Source organism: Pygocentrus nattereri, chromosome 11 (assembly GCF_015220715.1).
Source record: "Pygocentrus nattereri isolate fPygNat1 chromosome 11, fPygNat1.pri, whole genome shotgun sequence".
Taxonomy (NCBI): domain Eukaryota; kingdom Metazoa; phylum Chordata; class Actinopteri; order Characiformes; family Serrasalmidae; genus Pygocentrus; species Pygocentrus nattereri.
The window spans coordinates 31,462,169-31,486,720 of record NC_051221.1 but is presented as its reverse complement, the minus strand read 5'-3'; the positions used below and the strand labels follow the sequence as shown (position 1 = coordinate 31,486,720).

At 39.6% G+C, this 24,552-nt stretch overlaps 1 protein-coding gene across 2 annotated transcripts in view; it reads left to right on the top strand.

Moving 5' to 3' along the window:
• wnt7bb (wingless-type MMTV integration site family, member 7Bb) overlaps positions 1–24,552 on the top strand; it is a 28,069-nt gene that overhangs the window by 782 nt on the left and 2,735 nt on the right. Inside the window, exons 1-3 of one of the 2 annotated variants that reach the window (XM_017701187.2) lie at positions 3,001–3,327; positions 9,560–9,786; positions 22,030–22,301. In XM_017701187.2, coding sequence (XP_017556676.1) covers positions 3,245–3,327; positions 9,560–9,786; positions 22,030–22,301 — 582 coding nt within the window. In that variant the 5' untranslated portion in view covers positions 3,001–3,244. Of the gene's footprint in view, positions 1–3,000; positions 3,328–9,559; positions 9,787–22,029; positions 22,302–24,552 lie in introns of those variants that run through there. The other variant, XM_017701189.2, reaches the window with a different exon arrangement.

Genomic DNA, 24,552 nt, shown 5'->3' with positions numbered 1-24,552 from the left:
ACCCTCATTAATAACGGCATGCCGAGCTGTATTTCCACATTCCTTTACGCACACGCAGCTGCAGCGCATTTTGCAACACCTCACCTGTGCTCGCATACACTCTGGCACTGTGGGATTAACCAGCAACTCATATTTACTAACAACCAAAAGCTGTTCCTCAAATAATCCATCACTATCTGCTGTTGCTTTAGTAATAATATGAGCATTAAGCATTTGCTCACCTGCTTAGTTGATTTAACAAAACTTGGCTGTCTTGTTTTATTACATAATTTTATTAATCTCAGTGTGAGGCAAGTTGTAGCCTAAAAGTTCAACTCTATGTTATTAAATTGGTCAGTCTGTTGGTCATTCGCAGCTACAGGCCTTTTGGAATAACGGCCTCTGTAATCTCCACTCTCTCAGCAGATAAGACTAAATGTGAAGGGAAGAGTAAAGTAAAGACCAGGAGATATCTCTGCGCTTTATCAGGCCAAACCTGTTTCCGCAGCTAGAGGCAGTGAGCACCTATCACTATACCAGCTCTGTGCTGGGATACGACACTGCGGGTGATGACAGATAGGCTTTCAGGTGCTTGTGCTCACAGATAATCTCATTCAGCCTGGAAGTAACAGTAGACTAGTCTGTCTAAAAGGAGTCTGTACTTTACAGTGCTTCTGAGCTGAGGCCTCAGGGACCCCCAGACAGGCCACATTTTTACTCATTCTCAGCACACAGTATTCACTTGGTACTCAGTGTTCCTGATTACTTGGCTCAAGTGTGTTCAAGACCAGACATTATAAATGTCATCTGCACTGAGGTCTTTGCTTGGTTGTGGAACATGGCCTGTCATCAGGCTAGTGTTTCTCAACATCTGTCCTGTTGTCCACCTGCACTCTATATTTTCCTGCACCTGAGTCATAGTTTTTCTTGAGCTGAATGAGGTGTGTTAAGAGTTCGAAAAACATTAAACTGGTGGACTATAAGACTGGCGTGAGTAAATGCTGATGGAAATGTATTCAGAACATGCAAACATGAGTCACATCATTAGCTAATGATCAGTGGTCCATCTAGAGCTGAATCAGGTTTGGGGGGAAAAACACAGGTGAGCAGGAAAAAAAAAAAACTGCGGTGCACAGTATAAAACTGGAGCTGGGAAACCTCTCAGTCCTGCTCCTGGAAAACCACTGCATTTCATAGAGTTTTCCTGCTCTAACACATTCACTTCGTTTCAGAATGGGCTTATTAAGTAGTTCCTTAGACTAATCAGGTGTGTTAGAAGCAGGGAAAACTCTAAAATGTGCATGCAGTGGTGCTCTATAAGCAAGATTGACAACCACTGATGTAGATGCATTCACCTCAATGATGATGTTTAAACTGCACAACATATGTAGTGTTCTTGACTGATTCAGGCGTGTTGGGAGTTAATACATGGACTGAGGACTGAGAAGAAATGCCATCAGCTTCTAGATATATTCACCTCAATAAGTAACTGAATATTAATATTGAATATTAACATCGAGAGCCTGTAAGACCACTTCAGCGCCTCTCTGAATTACATATAGAGCATATTAGTTTTATAGTAGTTACTGAGTAAGAACCCATAAGATTGCAAAGTATATCTAGGACTACACCCACAGTCTTATACATTTGACTATATATGCAATACTTGTCATGTGTGTTAATGGTATTGTATTTATTGTTTGGCTTTGAACCCAAACTTGCACTGGTGTATATTTACTGTAGTCTGAACATAACAATGTATATCAATATATAAAATATATTACATTAACTCAATTGCTATCTTTGAGGTGACTTCTGTTGGCAAATATTGTGTTAAATTAACACATTTGAATTATATGCAACCACTTGATATTGGGATCATGTAAATTCAGATCACCATTTTTCAGGGTTAGTGATGAACTGCTTACTGCCTTGTTGTCCAGTCTATGTCTTGGTCATTGTGTACAAAGGCTCAGTGTGTTGTCTTTGCTGCTGTATATTGCTGCCCTGGAGGAACATCCTGTTGTTCCACTGTGTATTTCCAGACTGAAAAAAAGGGCTCAAGATTTTAATGTGTCAAGTGTTCCTACACAAAAAATGATTACATAAACACAGTTGTTTTCTTGAAGTGTACTTTAGAAATAAAATTGTTTATGCAACACATTTTGCTCATTGCAACCACTTGACATATCCTAATCAGATCACCTTTTTATGGACCTTTTTAGGTTCTTGAAGATTAACTGAATAATAAGCCCAAACCCTTTAAGGTTTGGTTCCTCAAGGGTTCTTTAGTAAAGACATTGGTTATGTGTAAAACCATGAACACTCAAAAACCATGTGAATGCATAAATGGTTCTTTACATGTTTACGTGGTGCTTCTCTATCATGGAAAACCTGTTGCACACCGTTCTTTAAAGAACATTTAAAAAATGATTCCATACACCACCAAAAGGGGCTCCACTAGTCAAAGAACCTATTGGTGCTATACAGAATACATTTTTCTAAGAGCGGAGGGTGTAAGGGGGTAGGGTGCTGGGCTGAAGCAGGGAAGTGTCCCACAGCAGTGAGATAACAGAGACATGAGCAGGTGGGCTCCACAGGGCACTGGGTAGTGCAGGTTGGTCCCTCTTCTCCTAAAAAATGGGCGGATAGGCGTCTCTCCTGCCCAATGGCAGCCCCAGAAGCTCCAGCGAGAGCGCGCGAGCCACGTTTTCTCCATAATGCACAATCCTTAAAAAGCAATCATCGTCCCAGCGCGCGCAGGCAGCCTAGGCACGCACACACACACACACACACACACACACACACACACACACACACACACACAGTAATAGTAAAGCTGCGCTGCGCCGAGAGATGACACACTCGGTCCGCGCGCGCACACACGGCGGTGGGTAGAGCATCGAACCGGGCACACACATCCACACACACACATGCATTTGCACATACGCACAGGCAGGCAGAGCGAGAGAGAGAGGAGGAAAGAGTGAAAGACGGAGAGGCAGAGAGAGGAAAGAGTGAAAGACAGGGAGAGTGGGAAAAAACTGAAAGACGGAGGAGAGAGACAGAGAGAGGAGGCAAGTGAAAGACGGAGAAAGAGGAGGAAAGAGTGAAAGACGGAGAGAGAGGGAGAGAGCGAGCGAGCGTGTACTGTCTGAACGCAAGGGGGGACTAAACACGGATCGGGAATAACGGAGTTTTGACGCTGGCTATTTCTCTCTCCATCGATCAGAGGAAAAAAAGCGGCCATTTGCTCCATGTCACCATGATCGTGCTGTCGTCGCGCAGTGTGCTGCTGTCAGTCTACTACCCGCAGATATTCCTCATCCTGACCAGCGGCAGCTACCTGTAAGTTCGCGCTGCTCGAGTTGACCACCTGATGAGCCACAGCACGCTGGAGTTGAGTAATGTGCCGTGATGAGGGGGTAGCCCGTGGATGTGTCTGTAGCGTTTAAAACGATGCCTCTGGCCACCTCGTGTTTGTGATGAGTGATCTTTTATGCCTCCTTTTTATAATTCATCCTTTCTAAAATGAGGTATAAACCACCGTCAATGTCGTGTTTGCAGCATTTGGGGGGAAATTATATCACGTGTTATGCATGCTTTTAAAAGAATATGCAAAGTTGATTCTCGTCTCAGCTGATGAAACAAGGAAGAATATTCATTTAAACCCTGAACAGTCGCTACAGCGTTTGGAAAAGAAGCCGATGTCTCCCATATTTGTAACAGATGGCATTTGTGTGCAAGCCTTTAGGAGTAGCCAGGGTTATTGATGCTGCTATCCTTTAAAGAAGTCATGAAGTGTTTACAGCAAGTCCGGAGGTACATTTCGCACGCCTGCTTTTCAGAACAGACTCGGCTGCTGATGCTACTCCGAGCTGATGAAATAAGGCGAAACGAGTTCTGGTACTGTTGGGTCTCTGGACACTATAAAGTACTTTCCGTGTCATCAGGTTCACACGTTCGTTTTTAAAGGACCTTTTCGAACGAGTCTCACTCGATCAGGCGCCTCATGTCAGTCTGTGATGCACGTGGGAATGAAGCAGGCTGAGCTGTGACTAGTTTTGTCGTTTCGGTAAATAGATGGTCTGTTTACTGAAAGCTGGGTACGACTTGTCTACCAGTTACTGCTTTTCATTGTGTTAGAAATTTGGTCGGAGTCTGTCGCATCTCTGTCTTTCTCAAAAGAGCTTAAAACAGCGCGGTTATCTCTAAACGCATCTCATTTGGCCACTGAGTGGCAGAGATGTGTCAGGGAGCCGAGCTGGTGAGGCTCTATGTGGTTTAGGCTTCGCACAGGTGGGACCTTTTGTATAAAAGGGTCCGTCTGACGCCCTGAAGCTGGAGAGTTTGTCGCTGCAGACAGAGATTTGAGAGGTTCAGGTTACTCCAAAACACTTGGAACATTTTTTGTTGAATTTTTCTTCAGTGTTTCAATTTCTCGGCAATTGTCTAGTTTATTTCTCGGCAGTCTTCCCCATGTTTCCGAAGTCAAACTATTAGAGCTGTTCTTTAAAGCTCGTTTTTTTTGTTACTCCTTGGGGACGGTGATCAGACTAGGCTGCAGATTTTAACGCCGGAGACCCCAAACCCGAAGCTAAAATAGATGTGGGTTTTGGCTGCAGTGGCTAAGCCTATGTATAGCCTCGGTTTGCACATTGCACTCGACATACGATTGTTTGTTTTTACAATTTAAACCTTCTTTATTCGGCGTATAGCACATTTAATACACTTGTGGCAGAGCTCCTGAGAGGGTTATAAAAAGTAAGGATGTGGTCTTCTTCTTTTAAAATAATCTCTCTCCAGCGCTGTCTTTTCCTTTAAACGTCTTAAATCGCTTAGGGGGCAGGAGGTGTCGTGGTGGGTGGCAGAGAAAACGCTGCTCATTAACACGCCTTTTAACACCAGGATACACCTCTGCTTTCAAATTACACACAATACTGGAAAATAACTGAATTTAACAATAATAATAATAACAATAAATACTGTTATTATAAGTAATAGTAGTATTATACACTGAAATTCTGAGCAGGTCTTTGAGAGGGATATGTTATTCTAAACAAATGGCCAGACTGTATATTTGACAGAAGTTCTGTAATACTTATTACAACTTTTCTGTCAAGATAAGCTTCATCTTATTTATATGTCAAGGGGAGTTCCTATATGAGTGGTCACTATGATAAACACGTTAGCATGACGTTAACATCACACATCACCTACAGTCTCTCAGCAAGGCCATGCTTTACAACTGCCACACTGATTTTACAAATGCACTTTTATCAAATGAATAGACAATTTATGCAGCTGCCTTTGTGAACACAGAAGAGCAGTAAATTATAGGAGCAGAGCGAGGTTGTGAGGTTGAGAGTTGTTAGTTTCCCGTAAGCATCTGGTGCCAGCCAGTTCATGTTGGTAGTTTTGAGGTTGTTTTAGCAGGATTTGTTTTAAGTGGAGGGAACTGCATGATAGCTTGAGCCAAGCACAGAGAGAACATTTATTTTCTCTTGTTTAAATGTAGAGTGCATTTACTCGTCTGCAGGATTATTTATTCGTCATTTACCAGGAAGTCCGGCTTATGTTTGAAATCTTCTTTGCGGCAAAGGTCTGATTTATTTCCCTATATTTTCCATCAACCACAATTAAACTTACCCGTTAGATCCTTTAAGTGTAATAGGTTGTTGAAGACAGGCTTTGCATTTTTGTTCTGGTCTTGTACAGGGATGTACAAGAACAATGTAGGTATGTACAGAATACTCCACCATTCACAGCTGAAGAGAATTCACACAGTTTGCTTACATATATATTAGAGGAAAGACATTCATTAGAAACAACCGTGTAAGAATACTGAAACTGAACATGGCACATGCATGTCTCTTGTCTTTGTTTTATATCTCTTCATCTATTTTTATTATAGCCCAACCCATGGTCAAACTGAGTTATCTTAACCAATGCATACACAAACATGTGAGATGGTGCCCCCAGAACTACTCAGTGTGATCAAAGTAATGTAGCTGGTACAGAACTTTGGTACTACACTCTTTTTAATCTTACATATGCCACCCACAACTCAAGAACACTTTCAGTACTCCTGAGCCTTTGCAAGTTAGAAAGTCAGCATCGTGTACCGCAGTTCACCATTCACCTTTGTTAGCCTGTGAGAACCTCTGAGAGCCGTGAGAACTCAGAGGCAAAGATGGTGAGCAATACACTCATGGAAGTTTCCTGAAAGCCTCACCACTGAGCCATGACATGGTCAACAAACAACTGTGACTGCATGCAATGGTCGAGTGACATCACCACAGACACGCTAGCCAGTAATTGTCTGTGGTTCCTCATCGTTCCTCTACCTCCTCATAACCTGGCCTGAGGTAGACAGTCTATATTCAGCTTGTTTAACCAAAATCAGCCCTAAGCATACATGTTAGTCAGTGCAGTGTAGCTGCTGGAAAGGAGAGATGCTGTAATACATAGTCTTACAGAGATCCAAATAAACAATAAGAAGAAACAGTTCATTTGTTTGTAAAGAAGATCTTGCTATATAATAACCTCAAAATAATTTCTATACAATTTTCGAATGCTTGTTTGCAAATGAATTTAAAAAGGGATTACAGCCACGTATTCTGCTGCAGGGTATGCTTTTTGCACTTTGACTTGGGCGAGCAGATGTATGCAGATTTAAAGTAACTTTTCTTGTGCTGTATTTTAGAGAAAGCACTAGTAATTCAAATGACATTTAAGCCAAATAGCAAAGTTGCACATTTACATAAATTGAGGTGGGAAAATAGAATTGAGCTGATGATCAAAAACAGCCAAAGACACGTACTGAAAGAGCAACTATTTACACTTACACAGATTGCTCTCATCTTAACCAAAATTACAGCATTATACGTTTGCACATCTGCAACTGGTTCATTATCCTTACATTTAGTATTTCTTTGGATTATGAGCACATATGTTCTGTTACACTAATAAATAACATATTTGACCTACTCCCATAATCAGTACTAAAGCACGAAACATACTTATTCACTGTCTGCTGTTCTTGTTTGTGAGTTAATTCATATATAATAAAGCATTAGGCCATCAGAAATGGTTTCATAGGACTGCCTGCTAGATCCGCAAAATGTTATTTCTTTCTATCTGACTGCTTTCAAAAAGTTAACCAAGGCTTGATGTGGCAGCAAAGCACAGGGCAGTCTCAACAGAGTCCTTCTCAGTGAATTGTGGTAAAGATTTCCATAGCCTGGTGCTCATAAAGTTTCTTATAGCATCTTTGAGAATTGCCTCAAAATTGCCATTCAAAGAAGGAATGTGTAACTTCTGTTTAAATATTTTTTCAGGGGTCCCCAGAGATGAGATATTGACTGACTCTATTTCACAAAGAGGCCTTTTCTTTGGATTTCCTATGAATGGGCTTGTAACAAAAGCTATGGCAATGACCACTAAACCCACCCGTAGCTTTCATACAATTTTTGCACCACTTTCTTTGAAATTGCATGGATGCTATCATGAGATCCTACTGCTGTACTACTAATCGCCTTTACAGTTTCATTTGTACATATGCTTTAACCTTCTCCCATTTGCAGGCAGAAACATAGGGACTTAATTCACTGAAGCAACAAAGAGATGTATCCTAAATCCAGAGTGAAGGGTACATTCATTGGTTCCTTGTCTTAGTCTCCATCGCACATGTGGTTTTCCATTTAAGAATAATTCTTAAGCCTTTGTGGACATGGAAATGCAACCAAAACAGACCCAAGCCAACCATATCCCATTTCCAATGAACATTCTCTCCCTTTGTTTCCCTGCTTTCATGTGTTTTGAAGGGGAATCTATAAGTTGTAACTGTCCCCCCTCCTCTCCTTTGCTAGTTCTTTTTCTTTTTGCTGACACACAGCTCGCATGATGCAGCCTGCCCTGCTTGTGGTAGAGTCCTCAGTGGTCGACGTCATACTTCAAAGCTGGCATGTGCCTCCATTGGCTTTTATGGGTCTTGTGTCTGATATGTTTGAAAGGCATCTATCTAGATGGGTTAGATGGTTGTAAACAAAAGGGCCGGGTTGTTTAGCACTGCTATTTAACATACACCCAAACCGTGCCCAAAATACGCACTGCACGTTGGGGTATGATTGTCAGGGCTGTATCAACACTATGACAGGACGATGAGAACTATAAGAGCTAATTTCTGAATAAGAAACCAGGAGATTGCACTCCCTATAGGAAGTTAAAAGATGGCGCTCCTTATATTTTTTATTAATATTAAAAGCAAATGCACATGATTACATAAAATATTTAATTAATTGTGGACATGGTGCTAAAAGTTGAATACTTTGCTTTCTTGTTTCTAAATTAAGCTTTCATCAGTGGCATGTGGTCACTGATTCCCTATTTGATCATTAATGCTAGTTGTTGAAATAATCATTTGATGATTTTTATTACTGCAGATTGTCCAAATATATCTAATATTGTAATAATATTGGGAGCATCAATTTTATAAATATGTAGGGACCACAGATGGAGATCTGCACTTCTCAAAAGCTGAGATCGGTTGATGAATTTGTGATAAGACAGTTATTTGTGTTTTACCATCTGTTTTCTAAACACCATGAAATCCCAAATGAATAGGAATAACATTTATGGTGACTTCAGGGTCAAGATGTGAACCACTTCTAAATTTGAAAAGCAAAAATTACAAATCGTGTTGTTGCCTGCGGCATGCCTACAGTTGGTTAGGTCTGGAAACAATTCCAGCTATGTTACCTAACAATTAGTGTACAATCCCAACTTACTTTAACAGGGATTTATGCCAAACCATTGTGGAGAGACCTTATCCATAAGCAAATAAACAAAATATCGTTTTCTGCTTTGATCATTCTGACACGCATTGTCAAATGTTTGTCCTTCATACCTTCTAAAATATATTGTGGTATCTATTTATAAACACTTTTCAGGAGCTTGTGATGAGTAGTGGTAAGGAAATCCAGTACTGGCCTTGTGTATCTTGTTCCCCTTCATTAATGCCTGTTATACTGCTGTGAAACATTCAACAGTGGAGAATAGAAGGCCTGGTTTAAAATGGTGACATAGTGGGTACTAAAATATTTATGTCTCCTGGTGTTTCATTTCAGCTTAGATATGACTGTATAACAGCATATAAATCATACTGAACGTTTTGACATTGTACACTAAATAAAATGCTGCTTTGAATTTACATTATTCAAATACGTCAGTTCTTTCTAAGTGAAGTCAACTTTGGGGATGTGTGTTTTTTGTTGATTTTGTAATTGTAAAGCATCCTTAGGTTTGAGAAAGGTGCAATATAAAAAAAACTATGATATATATGATATATATGATACATATAAATTAATCACAGTTAACTGAAAAGCAGTGCTTGTGTTGATGTGACAAATCTAATTCAAGTGCAACCAGCTGACTCACTGAGTCATGTAAATTCAAGTAGCCCAGTACCTTTGCTCCTTGCTACTTTGGTTTGGTATTAGTTAACAGTACCCAAGCCAATACCATTTTTACAGTGCTCTGTTCTAACTAGCTTTGTTTCTGCTTCTCTTTACTTCTTAAGGGCTCTTTCCTCCGTGGTGGCCCTGGGTGCCAACATCATCTGCAATAAGATTCCGGGCCTGGCTCCTCGCCAGCGGGCCATCTGCCAAAGTCGCCCAGACGCCATCATCGTAATAGGCGAGGGGGCTCAGATGGGCATCAATGAGTGTCAGTACCAGTTCCGCTATGGCCGCTGGAACTGCTCGGCCCTGGGAGAGCGCACAGTCTTCGGCCAGGAGCTACGAGTAGGTCAGTCAGTGCTAAAGACTATTCTTGGTTCACGCTGAGAGAAGAAAAAGGTCAGTTGGAGAACTCATCTCATGGTGTAAAATAGGACGATTTCTGGCCAGAGAAATTGTTCAAATCAATCTTTGCAACTATGCTGATAAATTTAAATTAAATAATGTTTTTAGGGATGCCTAAACAAAGAATGGGTCAATTTTCAGTCTCAGGTTTCTTTGATCCTGTCCACCCTGTTGTTAGAACTGCTGTCATGGGTATTCTATGATTTTTTTAAAGGGCATACCCTGTCAAAGATATGTGGAAGCACAATGCATTTAACTCTGTTTCCACATCTCTTCTCTAGCATTATGTGACTGTTTTCATGAGGTTCTGTAGGGGAACAAATACAAGCTTGATTACAGGGGTAGCTGTTGTTATTGCAGTGACAAAAGCAAACAACCTTCTTTTGAAGAGAAACAGTGATATGAGAGGCAGCTTTCACCATGTGCCAAACCCTAGTTACACACAACTTTCAGTAATGCTTTGACTTGGTCAAGCCCACCACTTGAACTTCACCTGCTTGCAAAACTATGCTTGTACATCTATAATGATTGATGTGGCACTGCATATTAAAAGCCCAGCACATGTCAGGTGCTCAAATCCCTCTTTTCCTTTATTGCATACACAAACTTCTTCTCATTCTTTACAATCTTTGCAAGTCCTCAACATTTACATCCTAACCTCAGTTTCTGGTATGGCCTTTTATGATTTGCATATTAAGGCAAAAAGCAAGTTGAAATCACACATTAGACTGCAAAATCAAAAGCCAAAACTGAAATGAAAAAAGATAATAAAGAATGATACTGCAAATGAGGCAACTGCCTATGGTAAAATCTGTAAAAGCTGTTGCTGCCTGCTGCTCCTTTCTCTGTCGCTCTTGCTCTCTCTCTCCCTCTTATATTTATACAGTCAAAATGAGCTACAAGCCGACAAACATTTACATTGCTTTTGTTCAGAGACATTCCAGAGATGGTCATAGAGCAGTGTGCCTTTTACAGTCTTTTTTTATATATTTCCTTCCATTTAAGACTGTTTTGTTGCTGTTAAAATGTGGTCAGACTGCAAGTTGAGGCCAATTGCTCTGTTAACTATCACTGCTTTTCCAAATGGCTTGCTTGACTTGGGTTCCGCAAAATGCATTGCAGTTTGTAGGAAATTTTACACATTTGTGGTGGATCTTTGAACAGAAGGATTTATTTACAGTTGCTTGTGTGTATGTGTTTTTTTTTTTCTTCTTCTTCATAGACGGATGGTATTCTCATCTTGGCAAATATGCAGAAGTATATAAAGCTATATGGTTTGTCTCTTATAGTATTTATGTGAAGAGAACAGAAAGAGCCAGATTTTCACATTTCTGGATGTGGTTTCTACAACTCTCAATAGAGTGATTTTCACTGTGTGGTTAGCAGCTTTGAAAATAAATGGCACATAGTCAACTTCAGGTTTAATGGAAATAGATAAGAAGTAACACAAGTTAAAATTTGTGACATTGGTTTTTACCAATAATTAATTCGGCACTCATTTGACATTTGTCTGTCTTTTTTGTGCTCTTGTTAAAAGAAAAGTTTTTATTAGTGATTTGAGAGACATTAAAAGAGTGAAGTTTTAACTGTCCCACATCATGCACGACTAACCACAACAGCCTCAGCACTATCAGTTTTTGGAGCTGTGGTAAAAGGCTTTGTAGTGGTTTCAGTAGTCATATTATGTTCTGACTTATGCTCTTCTGTTGGCCTGGATCCTACCTTGCTTGCCTGTAATTCTGATGGAAAGATTTTTGGATTTTTATTTTAATATATGGACCACAGTTTTTTCCTCACCATGAAACTCACTGAATGGAGCATCCCAAGAAGATTCAGTAAGGCCTCCAGACAATTACAGGAACTGGGCTCAATCTTCATCAGAGTTATCTTAAAAAAAAGATTGCTCCCAGTGCCCATTTTTTGTAATGCATGCCCTCAAAACTGTAACCACTAAACCATTTTCCTTGCAAGGATACTGTTGTTTTTCAAGAGTTAAAGATCAGTTAACCACAAAGCTGATTCGCTCTCTCCTTGGCCAGTCTCAGTTAGCTTGGACAGTCAGCTTTTTACTTTGGCTTTGCAGTTCTGCACACATTAATAGCAGGGTTATTGGGTATTACCAAGCCCCTGAAGATTTTATTCAAGGAAAGATTTTGTTTCAAAAAACTGTCAGGTAATCTGATCCTCATTTCAGTAATACTCTGTAAATGTAAATATCCATGTAAAGAGAGGAAAGCTGAAGATTTTCCGTATCCTCTTGCTGAGAGGCTCAGATAACACATAAGAAAAAGCAACTGAAAAAATGGAATAAATATTATAAATAATTAAATGGTTCTCATTATGTTTGAAATTAATCACTGGTTTGTCAGCATTACAGGAGATTTGGCTGTTTCTTAGTGTCTGCGTTACAGGACAGTGTGGCTCATGAAAAATAGTTTTGCTTTTGTTATTCGATAACAAAAAGATTACAATCTGTATGGCAGAATAATATTCAGGGAAAAATATTGTTATGATGGAACTTCAGAGATGGTATCCAGTTTCAACATAGTTTATTAATCTACTAATGTTATGCCCTAATAATGATAAACGGGTGTTTTCAAATAAGGCCAATAAATATCCAACCTGTGGCACATTATACATATTGTTGTGAAGCTCTTTTTAAATGTTTTTGTGTTTGAGATAAAAACTAAGTTGGGTCATTTCTGTCTCCTTTACACAATGGAGTTGAAAAAGTGAAGCACTCTACGTCTTTTGTGTTTACTTTCCTGGCCTGTTTGTCATCCAGGTGATTCAGTGTGTATTCCTGTGAATGGAGTTTGTCACTGATCTCAGAGAAAAATTGCTTGAGTTCAAACTTGTGTTGCCCTCATTCACTTCACAAGAGGGCCCGCAGAGGGGCGGACAGGGTGGGCCTCTTAACCATACGAGAAATCTTACATTTATTCCAAACTTGCACTAAAAGGACAGGGTGTGATTAATATGCCTATTTAAAACCAAGGAACTCCAAATGTAGTGTTACAGATGTAGTGCTACAATTCACTGAAGTGTTTTTGCTGCATTTTTTTACTGATTCCATATAATATTACATTTAGTTTGAAAGGAAATCTTTAGAACTGGATCAGTACAGCTAAGCTCTTCTGTCCTTTTATCCTACACAGTGTTGCTTAGTGAACATGTTTATATAACTGTATATAACTGATACAACTTCCATTATGCTGTGCTTGTTTTGTCTCTTTAGGGACCCAAACCCGGATATAAAACCAGTACCTGTGCAGAGTGCAGGCTGTCAAACTGAGATAGGGATAAACCTTTATGGGTATTTAATAGCTACATTACTGTAGATCAGCTGAAACTGGAATTGCCTTATGTTGTAGTAAGGTTATGCATATACTTTTCCTTTCGATTAGAGGGTTTATGGATAAGTAAACATTTAAAGTCAAATAGATAAGTAAGAGCTGCTGCTGCTTGTCATTGTGTTTCAGGGGGTTGCATTTAGTGCATACACTTCAGTTTATTTCAGAATAACCACAATAATATCAGAATAATATTAACATTTTCCATATTGAAATGTCATTGGCAATTTTCTTAAGTTAGTCAGCTATGTCCTTGTCATTATGTGCTCATATTTCAACCAGATTTACTGATGTACTTGTTACATTACAAAACAAAAGAAGAAAAACAAAAACACCATAGCAAGCATAATATTGCAAACCTAAGCATTCCTGTTTTTTCTAGCTATTACTTGGTCTTATTTGTAGTATCATTAATCATAAAACAAAAATGCAAACAACTGCAGCAAACAAAAAAAATGCGCAAATTTTGGGCTACCTTTATGCTTTCAGGGATGTTGTGAGCGTTGATGTATGACAAACATGCAAAGATGCTTGACAGCCTGCATGAAAAAAGCCCCTAAACTTTTACAATAAATTGAACAGATCTGCCCATAGTCATTGATTTTTGGGGAATTCATGTGGTGCCATTCATTCTCCATGTTACTGTTTTCCCATCTTTGATGCTAGCAGATAGTACTGAATCACAAAACACTGCGCGTGGTTGCATATCAAGTGCTTGCGGTCTGCCGCAGCGCTCACCATGTAAATGCCATTTGCCATTTACATGGAGTAGAATGACACAATTTTCATATTTCTGCACAAAAATTAGTTTGCTTTGCCAAAGCTAAGATTTGCATCCTTTTGTCTTTATTCTTTCCTCTATATTTAATCTTTTATTTATTCAATCTTATGTTTATTTCTCCATGTGAATATTCCCAAGTAGATATGTGAGCATCGGCATTATTTTGTGTCGACTGCCTTTTAATATTTAGTATCAAACCACTAAAGATGAAATGGAGGATGATTTGCATGGTTGCTGACTGTATTCCAAAACAACATAATGGTGAATTGTACATTCTGGCTCTCTGAGAACTTGGAAGGCAGTTCATGTAAATAAGAGGGAAACTACTATATTACATTATGCTGTGCATTATATAACATTAATTATGCAGTGCCTGAAATATTACATTCCGTGTCAAGCAAGTATCTGAATGCGCCTTTGCGTTTTTCTTATACACATCATGTCAATCATTCTTGTCACACTGATGTAATAGTATCATTTGACAGTAGATGGCAAACTCCAGATTTTCATTTGAAGCAAATGGATGGGGCTCCCTTTTTTCTCAAAAATGTTTTTGCCCTAATCTGTGGTGAAAATTGATCCTCAAAGAATGCCAAAGAAGTCTTAGCTTCTCAAAAAATCTGAACTTAACTGCAAATTTCTGTCTGCTACAACTTAACAATAGACAGCAACTCTCCCTCACGCCAGAAATCATACACATGTGGTTTAATTTATGTCTGCACTGGATTGTATTGTAAGTTGAATAACTTAAGAGAAATGTCGTTTGACAACCCTTGGTTTCTTTTCAATTGAATTGTGATGTAGACACTCAGCTGGGAGGTTCCATCAATAAGATCAGAAACATCATTGCTTCATCTTTGCTTTAAATGCCAACAGTTCAACAAATGCTTCTTTTGTTTTTAAGCTTGGTCCCTTTTAGCTGATGTGGCCTTTAGGGAGGGAAAGCATAAACTCTTTTTCCCCTTCATGTTCAAGTAAGGCTTTACATGTTCCAGTATTAAAAAGAACTCTCAACTCAGAGACACTTTATTTAGCATTTTGGACACTGAAACCTTTCCAGTTTACAGATCCCTTCTTGTCATAACAGCTTCACATTGCCAATTCAGAATTCTAAAATGACATTTAATGATGTAGACATGTAGTTCTAAATCTTATGTTCATTTTTTGTAATGTTTTATATGTGAGCTACTCCTAAACCAGGGCATAATCCACTAAAACCAACTGAAAACAATACACATCCACAATGTGTGAGACAGAAAGCACTCTTTCATCATTAGATACAGTGCTTATCATCAAACAACTTCCTTACTGCTCATTCACTTGGAGAGAGTAAAATATCTATGTGGAAGCATGTGGGCATTTATCGGCAGGGATCAGATTAAACACCTGTATCAGGAACTAAGTGTCCTGATCATAGAGACAGATTTACAAAGAGAAAGCAAGATAAAGGTAAGAAGAAAGAACGGGTAATTTTGAAAAAGATCTGAATGACCATGAATGCAAAATAAGGCCAAAATGAGGAAGAAGAAGAAAAGATTTGGCATTTGTTCCTCAGATGGTGGGCTCCATTCAGACCTAGCATGTGAGATAGTAAAAGAGAGGGTAACACAGAGAGAGAGGAGTCAGAATAACAGGGAGAGAAAGGTTGAGTGCTTTGACAATACTTTAGTTTACAATGGGAAAAGGATAGGTAGTATGAGCAGAAGTGGCATATTTAACATCTCATATTTTTCTCTTTGTTAAACATTATCTTCATATTTGGCTGTTGTAGGTCCCACATGCAAGTCTTCCACTGAATTACAGATGGTAAAAATAGGCAGAGCGTTATAATCCTAACCGTTATGTTACCATTATTTATTTGGCCTTCTCAAACATCATTCATCAGCTTTTATTTCCCTTGTTATAGTATGGAGAGCCAGTGTCAAGCACATGCTATAAACTTTAAGGGCATTCAAATAAACCCTCACTTAAAACACATCAGAAGCAGCCAATGGTCTTTATTGCCATAATAGTCTATCTGACCACCCCCTGAGAAAACATTGAACCTGATGTAGCGTCTGCACTAGACACACTGAGTTCCACTAGGATTACTGGTCACAGATGACAATGCTTGTTGTAGTTTTGGGATTGAATAGACTAGGTCCAGTCATTTCCATGCAGATTCCACCCTGAAGATAGTCAGCCCACCTCTCACCCAAAGTCCTGTGGCAGTGTTAGCTTTACCTTTTTAAGATGTACAGTTTGCTAGCTTGCTATGTTTGTCCGATATAAAATGGATATTAAAGAGAATGGGGAACCAGAAAACTGCTAATTGAATTCTTGCCTCATTTTTTGAACATGCCTTTTGGAACTGACAGGTGCAATGTTAAATGCAAATGCAATAAATGTCAAAATATTTTCAGTTTGTCAAACAACCCCTTGGTTATTGGCATGTGTGTGTTTGAATGTGGCGTTGTCAGAGCTTGTCAGTGTTCAAATTGTGCTGATGGAGATTGTGCTGACACAACACACTTCCACTTGGTTGTCCCCATCCCCAGCCAGTCCCACTGCCCTTAGCCAACACAGCCTTGTTGTATGGACAGCCAACTGGTTGGCTGGCAATAGGGATAGATGACTTGGGTATTTGATGACTGGGTAGGCAGTGTTATCAGTCCCATCTTTGTCTGTTGGCTTGGCCAGTGTAGGCGTGACTGGAACACTGCAGGGACAAATGCATAGACAGATGGATGGATGGATGGATGGATGGATGGATGGAAGGAAGGACGGATAGACGATGGATGAGTAGGCCGTGTTATCAGGCCAATCTGTGTGTGTCTGTGTTGGCTTGGCTTGGTGGAGGCATGGAAACAGGATGTTAGGAGATCAGATGAAGCTTGCTCAGCTTTACACGATCAGATGAATGCACCACATTGATTGGTAGGAAAGAACTTGGCTGCATTCCTACTGCAATGGTCAATCTTTTACCCCTTATCGCATTCACTTTGAATATTCAAGGCACTGTATTTCCACATGTGATAAAAGATTGCATGTAATGTCTATAAAGGGTAGGGTAGGGCTATAAACCTTGGAGTATTCAAATATGAATGGACACAAAATCCTGTTACACAACTAATGTACACAACTCATTAATTGTGCCTTTAATGTCTTGTTCTGACTGCCCATATACTGATACATGATTACCCTATATGATTAGTGAACTGAAAGTACCAAACATGGCAAATGTATTTACAAACTAGAAGAGCAAATTTCAGCACAATAAAATTAAAACATATTTACTTGAGTATACTCTTATAGGGATGTTAATAAAGTATGAAATATGTACATTATCTGTTGTACATTTGATGAATCTGTTCATTAAAAATAAAACTTGGGAGGCTTGGTTGTTACACTACATTACAAGTAACCCCGCAGTGTAGAGGCTATACTTCAGCTTGGAATTTACATGCTGCAAAACAATACTATATAACATCCACCAAGAGGATGGTTAAAACAACACAGGTTTAAATTTTGTGACTTCAGCACACAATTTGGTAATATAAAAACATTTGTGATGAAAAATGAAATATCTGTCCAATTGTTGTAAAAATTCAGAGATGACTTTGCTATGCGAATATGAGATGACTACAATAATGTTCTACTTAAACCTGTTTAACTATAAAAACAAATCCACAATACATTTACCCTATTTTAGTCTGCCCTCCCCTATATATTTGTATAAATTAATATTCATATATTAGTACAATTTCTACTGAACTCTTATGGTTTACAAACCCAAGACCAGGACAGACATTGCATTAATAGCAGTAAGTATATGTACATATAAAACACAGACACCTCATGCCATAATTCAGGTCAGGGGTAGGCACGACGCGTTCTAGCTTTTCAGTGAATAATGACTCTTCTACTCTACAACTAGTTTGACTGATTAGGGGCTTAAAAATTAACTATTGTATTGAATGAAATGTAACAGTGTAACAGTGGAGAAAACACTAAAAAGTAATGGAGGTTTTCTGAGGTCTAATGCCTTGCTGCCAGCTTTTTTCGTTTTTTGCTCTCTTCTTTTCCTACCCTCCTCCCAGTGTGGCATGGATAAAAAAATACACATATACATGTGCATACTCATGCACATACACACTCACACCCATGCATGCATTACAGCACATTTAACAAAGCGCTTGCTGTAAAATATGCCACTCTGGTAAAACCATATTATTTTATTTACCAGGAACATGGCTGTGCTAATTCCTCTAGGTGCAAACCTCATGGACCACAACTTTGTCTATAATTTGCTGGGTGCACATGTTCATAGCAACGCTACATAAAACGGAACGGAAAACAGTAGTGCACAGTGCATTAATCAGTTTCTCTACCATTGATATACAAAGCAAGACTTATTTTTGCCAGCTGGAGCCAGGGGCTTTCAGGCCTCAGAGATAGCAACGTAAACAGCATTACATGCACAGCTTTAGTGTACAGGACTCGGTGTTAGCAATGGCGACTGAATTCTGCCCTGTGCCATTGTGATTATATGATGATTTTAATAATCGTTTTCAAAATGATCTTCAATGCATTTGTTTTGAGAAGGCCTGAAACTATGTTAATCTGCTGTAAGAAAGAGCTGTCTCACCAATGACTCCATTCCTGCAGCACCCTGCAACCACCAGCGGGTGCCACTTTTTTCTTTAGTATTTTTTTAAGCATCAGCAGGCTTGCTTTGTAAAGAACTGGAGTGAAGAGTGCAACTGCAGTGGTGTCACAGACACATAGAGGCAGACATTTCAGTAATGAATAAACATTTGAGGGACCTTAGGCCTAGTCACAGTGTACTCACTTGGTTATTTCACAGTAGTCTGCAGAACAACATTCAACCACTCTGGACTTTCTGTAGGTGTTTATTGCATGAATTGCTCAGTTTTGCTCAAACCTTGAGGTGCAAATGTGTAATTTTCCTTCAGTCTCTGACTAATTTGTTTTACCGCAAAGTGGCACATTGCTGTTTTAGACACTTTTCTGAGTCAGAGTAAATTGTTCTTGCTGCAGCTTGGTTGGGCCAATTTTTAGTATATCTAAAACAAACCAAGTTTAGTGGTAATGAGGCCATGTAATGAGACCCAAAAAGTTCCAGTTGCATTCCTGATTTGTTCTTTTTCTTATTTTTTCTCAATTTTTTTAAGTAAAAGAGTTAAATGTGTTATATACACACTTAACATTCACTCCACAGCATTATAGCTGCTTGTAAACAAGGCCAGTATTGTGACCATATTCTTGTGCATTACTTTAACTCCCTAAAACCCCAAGCTTATTAAATTAAGCTTATTATTCAGTAACGTCATGGACTACAATGCAAAAAGTTATGCTTGTTTTATAGTAGTGTGTAAAGCTTAGCCATTTAGGGGATTAAATGCAGGAATATGTAGCTTTGTTTTGTTGATGTCAACTCGGTCTAGTGTACTGTCCTTAAAGGCCTCAGCCTGAAGAAGCATGAATGAACTGGACACTGCCACACTGGGTAGTCCAGTCCAAAATTCATCAGGAAAGAGCGAATGTGTACTTTAGTACTTACCGTTCTCTCTTTGGTTGTAAATCTGCTCTGCTGTGTCATACAAGATCCGTTTAGTGGTCCGCTCTCCTCCGCCAAAGTGGTCAGCTTGTCATGAAGGCCACAGTCGCACGCCCACCTTTTCCACAGATGGAGTGGTGCAGGGAGTCTATCTATAGGCTAGAGAGGGGGAGAAAAAGAGAAGAGACAGAAAGAGAGAAACAGAAAAAGGAGGAGAAGTCACTTTTGTTTCATATTGATCTGAGGCATCTCTTCTCTTCGACTTTGGACTCTGTCACAGACACTTGCCACCAAACTCTATTAGCCACATGGTTTAATAATTCTGTGTTCTTCTTTCTGGACTGCTCCAAGTTAATTGAGGTTTTTTTGGTCAGTCCAGTTTTCCACTGGCAGTGCACAAGGCTATCCCAGGGTGGTTCCTCCTGGAACAGGGCTTTTGGGGCTGGAATATTCAGGTTCTTTTTTTCACTTCAGCATTTCAGGAACCATACAGGGAGCGGGTATGAGATGAAGAAAGCCCTATTCATCAATATAATGTAATGAGAGATTTCGTATATAAGTAACTTCTTTGCCTCAGCTTCTAATGAAAGCATACAGTATGTTCCTGTTCTTTCTTGCTCATGAAAGACAGAATGGTGTTGGGCCCATAAGAGTATTAGGAGTTAAGTCAGCTTGAATTGTAAATCATAAAGCATTTTCCGTCCACACCGTAATGTATTTCTGAATGAAACATAGTTTTAGGGATGGTCTCTGAGCCTGCTGATCGGTTTCACTCATTCATAGATGGGGGTGGTGGAATGGAGAGGTGAAACATGATATTACTGGTTGATTATTTTTCCCTCACCCACTGGTACACCATGATGTAATCAAAGTGCAGATGTTTGAGGCTGAAAATAGTCTTTAATGGTGTAATGGTGAAAAGTGATGTATTACCATTGTTGTAAGTAGGCCTCAAACTTGTAGGAGAAGGGAACACATGTCCTGAACATCTGTTAATATAACTTTAAAAAAATGATTTGATCATCATACTATCCATGTTATCCTATAAACACTGAGAGTTTCTCTCTCTCTCTTACTGCTGTACTATGCTCTCATTACCAGGCTCAACAGTTCCAGACCCAACATACTGCAGCGCGTATGTGTTTTTACCATTATCCTGGCACTATATGTTTGTTAAGCTGTGTGTGTGTGTGTGTGTGTGTGTGTGTGTGTGTGTGTGTGTGTGTGTGTGACAACACACTAGCTGGTGTGTATGTGTGTGGGTTTGCTGTATTACAACAAGCTGGCTATACAGAGTTTTCTTGGTAAGCAGAATGGCAGTGAGCAGTAGGTTGTGAGTCAATGTCTGGCTGAGTCAGAGAAGAGAAGAGAGCAGAGGATGAAACAGAAAAACAACAGCAGATAAAATATCCTATAAGGACAGGGTGTCTACCAGGCTCTTCCACACCACTAGAACTGCACTATGAGAAGCATTAGCACTGCATGAATTAGCATAGGCTAGGACTAACACTGATTCTTCTCTAAAGCCTATAGCATGTGTGCCATGTTCTTCCCTGGGCTTATATGTGTTAATGATTTTCTTGTACTATACATTTATGTTCAAGAATTATACAGAGTAGGTGTGTTTCAACTACACACCTACATACCTGCTGTGCAAAAGACAAGGGTGCATTTAATGATATTAGCAAAGCCAACTGAATCTTTCTTACAAAATTAGCAACATATTTTGTACCCACAAAGAATTTCTAACCATCTCCAGAGGCAGAGAGCCCTGCAGACCTTTCCTCTTTCTTGTGGCCAGCTGGCAAGGTGCATTACTTGAGGAATTCAGCACATTGGACAGCACCTATGCTACTTTCTCACACTCACAGAATGCCATAGCTTGGTGCTTGAACAAGCGGTCTGTTAGGGCTTCATAGCTCTCTCTGTGCAGTCATTACATTAAAGGAATACACATGCTTTTTTTTAAAGCCTAATCTCCATCTGCCTCATCAGTATCGTAGTCGTTTACGAAAGACATATAGCAATTTTGACACACTTCCCTGTCCTTTGAAAACACACAATAGAAGCCAGTGGGCAGGTGCTGAGGTTTTCTGTTTGTTTACTGAGTACATTGAAACACATCGAAATATCATCCACAGTAATCAACCATATGCTACAGATGCAGCATTGAGATTACATTGAAAAAATGCTGGAGGATGAAAAAGGTATACGGCACGCTCAAAGGCCCCAGGCACTTGATATTAGTATTAGTTCATGAAATGTGGCTGAAAAAATGCAACAGATATCTAAAAAAAAGGAGATTTTATGTTTTAAAGCCATTTTATCAAATTACTATTCGGAAATCATCTGCATTGAAACAATAAGACATTTAACTGTAGCTTCATAGGGCTGCAGGTTCCTGCCCAGTACTGTGGATTAGTGATAAACTGTTAGAATGAGCATGTGTGGTAACTGGAGTAGATTTCACAGGCTCATCTCTCTTTCCCCCAGGCAGCAGGGAGGCAGCATTCACCTACGCCATCACAGCAGCAGGAGTGGCTCACGCAGTGACGGCGGCCTGCAGCCAGGGCAACATGAGCCACTGTGGCTGTGACCGCGAGAAACAGGGCTACTATAACCAGGAGGAAGGCTGGAAATGGGGGGGCTGCTCAGCTGACATCAAATATGGCATTGAGTTCTCCCGGAGGTTTGTGGATGCTCGTGAGATAAAAAAAAATGCCCGCCGACTGATGAACCTTCACAACAATGAAGCAGGGAGAAAGGTAACTCAAGAAAGCATCTGATCACATTTTAACCCTTTGAACTCCTTTTGAAGCTTTTATATAGTTACTTATTTTTATTCCGTAACTAGTGTAAATTACTTGGTAACTGCTTTGACATTAATATGCTAAGTTATTAAGTTACTAAGATGCTTTCAGTTTAAGGGATTAAATTAATTACACACATTTATCAAAAACTATTGAGATGAAAACAAAATCATTCAGAGTGGTTGGATGTAAAACAGTGCAACTGTAGAGAAATGTTCAGATGTTTGGTTCCTATCACCACCACTGTCAAAAATTTTGAGTCAGTAAGTTTCTCTAGACTGAAGCATTTTATATTAAATCACTCTGAATTAGTTTATTTACATCTTAACCATTTAATTGTGCAGAAATCTTGGAACAACTGTGGATTTTCTGATGAATGTCTTGTAATGTAAATACACAGTGAGCAGCTGTCCTAGCATAACATGGTTAGAAAAATCTATAGCGCATTGAGCCTCACAGCAACCCACACGCGTTTCCACCAGTATGTGGTTATGGTAGCCCAAGAAAGCAGAGATTCTGGCAAACACCACACAGGCTTTTAAAACATGCCTGAATTAAACCAGGACTACTAGTTGTCTTTTCAGCATTTATCTGTTTGATTCATGTTCATGCTATGCTGTGTCCACTGTGGTGAAACTTCAAAACATGCTAAATACTTGTTATGTGTGCAAGAGTCTGCATGTGGTATAGTTTGTTTGTGCTCTGCTTGTGTAGAACAAGTGTTTGAGGTGTTTTTTATGCACACCAAGCTGAAAATATACCAGAAAAAACCCCACAACAGGGCTTACAGGCTATGATTTTGGGGAGGCTCTGACTGATAAGTAACAGTCAGACATTTTCGACAGCTTGTTTTGCTTTAGCCAATTACTGTGTGTTTTCCCTCCACCATCTTGTGGCATCCTCCTGATTCCAGTTTGGCTTTGGCTCTGCTCCTCTTTGGCCATGTTTGTTTGTTATTAGTCATTCAAGAACATAAAATACCATGCACCCTAACAGCACTGCTCCTTCACTTCAGAATGTGCTCTGGTGGCAAATGGATCTAATTAATAATGCTGCTCTTTATTGTGTGAGCTGGGAGAGCCAGCCGAGCGGAGCCTGGCCTGCGGTTGCCAGATGGAGCCTCTCCAATCCCCCTCCGGTCCGTTGCGTGGAATCATGAAGTGTAAAGTCAGTAACAGGATATTATTGCGAGCCTCTCTCTGCTGCACTGAAAACACAGCCCTCGCTCCACTGCGCTGGGTTATTTCTGCCTTTTATAAAGGACCCATCATGTTAATAGTTGAGCAGTGGCATCACAGCAGAAGGAGGGGAGGCTGTGAGGATTTGAATTTACCATGTGACTCTGCAATGGGCTGGATCAGGGCTGCCGCTCTGGAATTTCAATTGCAATCAGACGTGTGTGTGGTTAGAGGTAGCTTTGAAGGATTGGGGGCAAAACTGGTGCACATCAGCCCAGTGAATGTAAACGGATCCCCTCGAATGTGTACAGCCATGCAGGCATTAAAGTAAAAGGCCTGTTGTGGGGGAAAACTTCAGAACTGTAACTCAGAACTATAGAAACATCTGTCATGGATGAGCTAGCAGCCCTTTTGGTGGTCATACAGTTAAGATTACGCTGACTGAATGCATTCTTCTTAAAATCAACTGACAATAGTCTAACATTGGTCAAAGTATTTTTTTTGTTGTAATAATTAATTCATTTGCACAAGTTTTCCAGGGAAAGAATAATTGGCTTGGTACAAGAGTAGGTCAAGAAACTAGAAAAGTGCCCAATCAAAAGATGTGATATTTTATACCATTTTTCACATTAATAGATATCAATGTCAAACGTAGGTCTGGCACTGGTCATATACTAGGATACATGTTCAATGCCATCATGCCATCCACTTCTTCAGTCCTAGACAGTACAGGATATCACCACTGCCATGCTATATACTGGGGAACAAGGGGGAGTCTGGATTACTGTGAGGCATTAACTTAAATAAAGAAAAAAATAACATGGTTTATAAGTGTTTTTATTTCATTTCAATTGTACCAAATCCCTAAATCGGTTTGATCCAGACATGGCTGGTTAATGGTCATTTAAATGGTATGGCCTTACAAAAGATCTGCAACACATGAAAAAACAGAATGGTCCCCTTTTAACATCATGGTGAATGGTTACATGAAATTTAGATTTATTTTCCATGTCCTTAGATGTGGTCTC